General features: G+C 32.9%; 1 protein-coding gene across 1 annotated transcript in view; it reads right to left on the bottom strand.

Moving 5' to 3' along the window:
* Nucleotides 1–4540: 4540 nt before the first annotated feature.
* LOC123548562 (SUMO-activating enzyme subunit 2-like) overlaps nucleotides 4541–7068 on the bottom strand; it is a 132605-nt gene continuing 130077 nt past the window's right edge. Inside the window, exons 11-12 of the mRNA XM_053546864.1 lie at nucleotides 6354–6374; nucleotides 4541–4588 (exon numbers count right to left, since the gene is read on the bottom strand). Of these exons, the coding sequence (XP_053402839.1) occupies nucleotides 4541–4588; nucleotides 6354–6374 (69 nt within the window). The remainder of the gene's footprint in view (nucleotides 4589–6353; nucleotides 6375–7068) is intronic.

The raw sequence follows: 7068 nt of genomic DNA, 5'->3' as shown, positions 1-7068 counted from the left end.
GATCCCCTTTCTAAATTCAAGTTTGTTTAGTTTCGTTTATGAGAAGCCCATTATTTCAAATGGGGACCATACCACGCTTTTCATGGAATTACACACTAGGAGATAATAATAATAATAATAATAATAATAATAATAATGATAATAATAATGATAATAATAGATAATGTAATTAGTTTACACCAGAAAAGCCGATCAGCTTATAGTACAAGCTAGGAACTTGCGAATAATAGACCGGTATGAATGATAAAGTTTAAAAATGGAAATGTAATGTTATACGAGTAGTTAACAAGGAGGCAAAAACAAACAAAAATACCTATTAGCACTTTATTATACAAACATTATCAGAATTATATGCAAGAGATAATTCGTATACTAGACGTAATATACATTAATGGTGAATCTAACTTACTTTCGCTTAAAGATAAATATTAAATAACTTTGCATGCACATATCTTACAAGCCATAAACACGATTTTATTACTCCGCGAAGTAGCCTGAAACGAATTTATTTATGCATTATACGTAATATGGTGACTTATATGTGAGAAAATATTTTATTATGTTGGTTGTAATTCAATTTCACCCTTTACTTAGCGTGGTTTTCGTGAAACATGATTTTCACAAGTTTTCCTCCGTTTAAATTAATATTTTTTGGATATTGTTGTGGTTTCTGTGTATACATTTCAACCTACACACCTGGGTCCTGCTGTGAAAAAGCAATATTCACATATTTCTCCTGTGTTTCATACTTCAGATATGATATCAATAAATATGGGCATCTTATGAATGTTTTAAATTGCAAAAGAGTGCAATTTCATGAACAATGCTGATATAGAACAATAGTTCAAAAGAAGTAACTCGTTTGAAATCTTTTATCATTACAGCTTCTTTTTGTTGTGGGCCTACTATGCAAATGTGTGGCTCTGTGGTTGTGTTTTTGGTGCTCTGTGCTTCCGAGAAATCTACCTTTACCTATTATCTTTTGAATCTTTTAGTGGGTAACATGGTCTTGATTGTGATATTGATTAATGATTCTGTACTAAATTTACGTTCGCGGGCTATATATTTTAAATAATACTGATAAAAAATAAGATTCGTGTGGGCCATCTTATCGTGATCTGTCGATATTAGGCCGCAGTATGTTAAGATGGTGTTTGTTTACTGTGGAAGACACGTTGCAGTGTAAATATTTAACGTTTACCGTTAGGTTATGAAGATCGAATCATTTGGAGGATTGACCCGAACAGTTTGGGTTGCTCTGACTAAGTTTGAGAAATCTGCCTGCTCTCAAGACCATCCTAACAACAACACTGAAAATAGTTCTAGACTTTCCAGAAAACCTATTATTATCACAACATGGAGTTATACATTGCTACCAGGCATGCCGACTTAAAACCATTTTAATGAAAGTTTGGCGACCTTAAAGATTTAAAGTAAGGGTAGATTTCCAGGAAGCACAAAGCACCCAAGCACTGCAAAAAAGCCAATATTTTTAGTATATTGAATCAAGGGATTCACTTAAATTTTTCTGATAGTTCTTGATATTAAAAAGATAAAGTATTTGCCTGCAATCTGTCTTCTAATGGCTATTCTTTGTTATCATATATGCGAAATACTGTCAGAATTATAGGTAAGTTGTTCTCGAAGCATACATTGTTAAATGTAAGTAACAGACAATCTGGATGAGCATACAGTGTTGTTTTGATGTTTTGAACTGCAAGGAAAGGGAATTATTGTGGAGAGATATATTGAAGGATTTGGCATGACAATGTTTATTGCACTTATGCAAATGTAACCTAATGAACAATTATTTCACTTTATTTTTGGTATGTCCCAGCATTATACAATAAACAAATGTCTGAAAATGAATCTCTGAAAAAGCTTTTATATTATCAGTAAACCACTTTATTTTATATATGATAAAACAATAATATAAGTGCCATAAATTTGCTTTAATTAGCAATTTCTCAAAGTTATAAAAATGTCTGTTTACATTGTTTCATGATTGTAGATACATTTGAAAACATATATGTGTATACCCAAATTTTTGACTCAACTGGAGCTGTTCACAGTAAATATATTGTATATTAGTACCAGCATTAGCGCAATTCAACTGTGGAATGTTTGCTCATATTCTACCTGACTTGTATTTCATTGCGGCAAGTCATAGGGCCAGTTGCGGAAGATTGTCTGATTCATATTGCCAAATTATGCATCATCAAGTTTATATTTCCTAATATTTATTGAATATGCTTTTCAAATTTGCTCATGGCATTATGTATATTGTGAATACTTAAATTTCTAAATATATTTACAGAATATCACTAACTTTCTAGCTAGAAATTGTTGCCATGTACTATATGTGACAGGAAAGGCCGTACCGGCGACAGTAACCATCAGAACAAATTAACACCCTTTACAATATTTACAAATTTATTTACATAAGATGATTATTAACAATGAATAGATGCTATGAAAAAAAAAAACTGATTATAAGAAAAAAAAAAAAAAGTTCAGTATCACCAGATACAAAGTTCGTATAGTTCCATTCTAATGTGAAGTGGTACAGTTCTTTAATTTAATTGCGAACTTTAAGTAGCACAAACAATATATGACGTATCTTTAAAACAAGTCCCTTTAAACCGTGAATACGTTGATTCCGTATTGGCTCCCTATGGTGGTAGGTGATTGCATCCCTGAGCTGACTTCAGAGGATAACAAAAATCACCGTCTTTGCGGTTTACGGCACAACCATGGGACGAAAGCTCTGCGCTGGGAATATCACATCCAGGCGAGTGAAGACAAGTGAACCTCGGGCATTGTACTTCCGGGTTATGACGTCACCAGGTAAAATCGTCTGGCGGAAGAAGCTAAAATATATAACATATGGTAAGCACCATAGTAAAACAAATAAGTCAGGGCATAAAACTGCTCCTTTGGGTACACCATACCTCCGTAGGCTCCCATAAATAATACGTGCTACTTATACAAAATATATGTGCTATTAAGTTCATACGTCACGTGATTAAAATACGTCACTAATTACTTCCATTATTACAAAAATTACTTACTTAAAAGACTAAAGTTAAAGTATGAAAAAGATATGAAAAGTTTATGATGAAAAAATATAGTAATGGAAATGATAAACTGCAGCCATTATTTACAGCTACAAATTAACAAAATTCAATGTAAATCAAACGTTATATCATACTTGGTATCGATATAGCATCAAATGCCATACACTAAATGCCATACACTAAAACGGACATTGTATGTATATGCAATAGACTGGCACAATATTTCATATTACAATAATATATTACATACATGGTACTAGACTTGCCATATAGATTTATACATTACAGTGCAATACAATATCGGCGTTCCATAACAACGAAATGTTTGACATATGTTTTTGAAACAGAGTACTTTATAAATATCATGTTACAAATTTCAGTACAAATTTTACATCTTATATAAACGAAACATTTTAGATTCCTCTTTCGAAATAATTTACAAAAGTCTGAAAAATTTAATAAATAGTCCTGACATACCGAAACTAGCTAAAATCACATGCCGAAAAGTAAATGTTACAGAATTCTGTAGAATGCACAAAAATTTACCAAATAAAAATCGTAATGCAAAAATCATACAAAAATCTAACAAATAAATTTCATACCTCGATCGAGAATAAATTTCTAGCAAGAAAAATTAATCAGACATAGATTCGTTTATAATGTCGGAAGGTGGTGTGCGCAAGGCATATCTAGTCCAGTCTATTTAAAGGGTAATGTCCCGCCAAATACTAAATTTCATGGGATTCACGGCCTATGCGTGAACTCTTGACTAATTTTATTTTTCACGGGATTCACGATATAGCCGGGAAATCTGACTACTTTGGCGCGGATTGAAATTGACAATTTGAGGCCCATTATAGTGGTTTTGGGGATAAAAACATAAATTACTGAAGTTTATAAAATATCAACCATCTTATTACTGAACCGAATTTAATGAAATTTACATGGAAATTTAAGTTATGAAATACAGAAAAACATGAGAGGTATTTTATGCGTGAAATCTGACATTTACCTCAATAACTCAAAAATTTACAAAAAGATGATGCAATACCTGCATTTACACTACAGATAAAATAAGGCCCGTATATCAGTTTGTGACACTATATCGTAAATATTTCTTTATGTTGACTTATATATTTATGTTTTATATATTCTGTGCTCTTCATTTGTGAAGGTAATGAAGAATTCTATCTATCTAAAATGTTATACATACATCAAGAGAACCACAAGATCGTTGTATAAATTCTTAACTTGCTGTTCTAAAAATAAAACAGGTAAGGTATGCATTTGAAGGGCTAAATGTTTGTCAAACGGACAGGGTAAATCATATTTGAAATAAATATCTCTTTCTGAAATCCTGTAAGTTTATCTAACTAAAAGAGTGGGTTCCAAATTTTTTTTTAACACTCTATCTCTTTTTTCAGATAATGCACAAGTTGTTAAATGAAAACGGACAAAACCTTTCAGCGAGACAACGTGCAAATCTTGTCAAGGAAAGATGTCAAATATTTCTGAAAGAAAACAATTTACGACTTAATCCCAATACAAAATGTAACTTCGATCGCGAATACATGGTTAGTCGAAGTTATAACTTAACCATTTGCTACAACTGTAAAGTGGCTTCGACCAACTCAAAACGCGTTCTTTACGTTCTCGACCACAACTTTACTGGCGACATCAATAATCTCACAGTGCTCATGGTAGGTATATACGGTAAGAAGTGCATGAACTATTTCCAGCAAATTATGGCTCAGAAACACCGCATCAGTGTAATGATGGTCAGAGAACCACTAGAAAGGTTGTTATCTGCATACAGAGATAGACGTCCTTATACGGGGAACTTTAAAAACCCTTCGTTTTCATTTAAAAAATATTTGAAACTTATTTTAGATGAAAAAATGAACAAAATGAACAGGCATATTTATCCATATTTTGAAAGGTGTCGGCCTTGTGAAATGCAATATGATTTTATTGGTACCCCTAACCATTTTAAAGATGATATTGAAACGGTGTTACAAGAGATCGGTGCCAGTGGAAAAGTTGATCTTCCAAAAAGAAATGAGACGGGTTATACTTCTGAATCAAGTGATCAACTGGTAAAACAGTATTTCAGCAAAGTTCCAAATGACATGATACACAAATTGTGGGAGAAATATTATAAAGACTATTACATATTTGGATTCCCTTATCCATTACATCTTATGCACTGATGAAACTGGAAGTTCCAATGTTTCTCCAAAGCGCCAAGTTTGAAAGAAATATCTCGTAAGAGAGGTTGAGATGATAATAATCAAATTAACTTGGATTCCCTTATCCATCACATCTTATGCACTGATAAAACTGGAAGTTTCAATGTTTCACCAAAGCGCCCAGTTTCAAAGAAATATTTCGTAAGAGAGGTTAAGATGATAATCAAATTAACTTTTAGGCATTTCTTGCCCTTAAAAGATAGATCATATATCCCAAATGTTTAAACGATAAGCAGAAATATTGTTTATAGTAAAGATAGATAAAATTATTGTTTGAAAGAAAATGAGTACAGAAAGGGTTTCTGAAAAAGTGGTTTATATAATCCTACTCAATCCTCTATGTTTCTATGTTTGTAAAACTGTAACAATTGTAACTTTATCAATAAATACTGTACACGTTTTTGGTATTTATTTTTGCCCTGGTTATTGATATTTAAAACAAGTTAGCCATTTCCAAGAACAATCAAATGTATCGGAAATCTTTTATTACCTGTAGGAATGATACATTTAGTCTTTGTGCGGAAATAGCGGCTCGTTTGTTTTTTAAATGTGTCGTTTTACCCGACAACATAGATACCGGTATGTTGCTCTAAATGGAGAGTATGCAGAGAAAGTTAGCCGGTGACAATTGAAGTTATTGTGACCTCGATTCATTCTTCAACGTGCACCATGAAGTTTTGTTTCCATTACGTGTGTTAGAAATTCACCTGGCAGGGATTACTTTAATTTACACTGTCCCATGACTTTGGAACATGGTGAGGGTAAGAGTAAGGTTGGGTGCGGCGCACCATAAACCGGTTCGAGCTCCCCAGTGGTGTTTTGCCACTGGCCGTGCCCCACTTTGTTCCTTCATTTGTTCGTTTTGTCCTCGTATGTTTGCTTTATATGAGAGCAAGTGAGTGTGTGCGTGCGTGCGTGTGTTTTCGTTTGTAGTGTGCACGTCTGCGTGCTTCGGGTTTCGTTTTGGGGAGGCTGCGTTTTTAGAACATGGCATTTCCTGTTTGATATTTTTGTACGTCTTGCTTACGTGTCTACAATCAGCCATAGAGAACAGTCAATTCAAGGAACATTCGCTTGCCAAAATATAAATAGTTTAGTAATTGTTTAAAAGTTATTGCCACTTTTCACTGAATAGCTGCGTTTCGTGATGAATGAACCACCATCCATTGAAACGATTAAGCTCTCTTTTGATGTGTATGCTATGGCGGCTGATTTCTAGTCTTTTCATTCTGTCGTCTTTTCAAGATAAATACAAACTTATAATTGATTTTTACGAAAAATGTGACATTTACTCATCTAAATTTCTAAATTTTACTGCAAAGAACATTTATCTTAGTTCTGTATTTTATAAAATAAACAATGAAAATGGAACACTTCTTGCGAATATAGGACAAAACTCTCCCTGACAAATCCTGAAATCTCCCGCCCAACACCGCCTCGCACACACACACCACTTCCACCCATGTTCAATTTCGCCAAGACAGACAAGAAGAGCCTCTAAAATTAAAAAAAAAAGATAAAAAGAAATTACAGTTTTAACACATATCTTGAAAATATAACAGCTTGCTTTTCTTCATTAACACATTTGCAATATATTCCTGAATAAGTGTCTTATAGTTTTATTATTCTGTTTGAACAGCAAACATGTTTTTTTTTTAAATAAAACTATGCCAAAAATAGGTATACTTTATAAAGTTATCACATATCTATTAAATAAAAGATGACCCCTGTTTATTCGAACC

This window comes from Mercenaria mercenaria, chromosome 6 (genome assembly GCF_021730395.1).
Source record: "Mercenaria mercenaria strain notata chromosome 6, MADL_Memer_1, whole genome shotgun sequence".
Classification (NCBI taxonomy): domain Eukaryota; kingdom Metazoa; phylum Mollusca; class Bivalvia; order Venerida; family Veneridae; genus Mercenaria; species Mercenaria mercenaria.
Note: the sequence above shows the minus strand (reverse complement) of the source record. Positions and strands in the feature narration are given on the sequence as shown.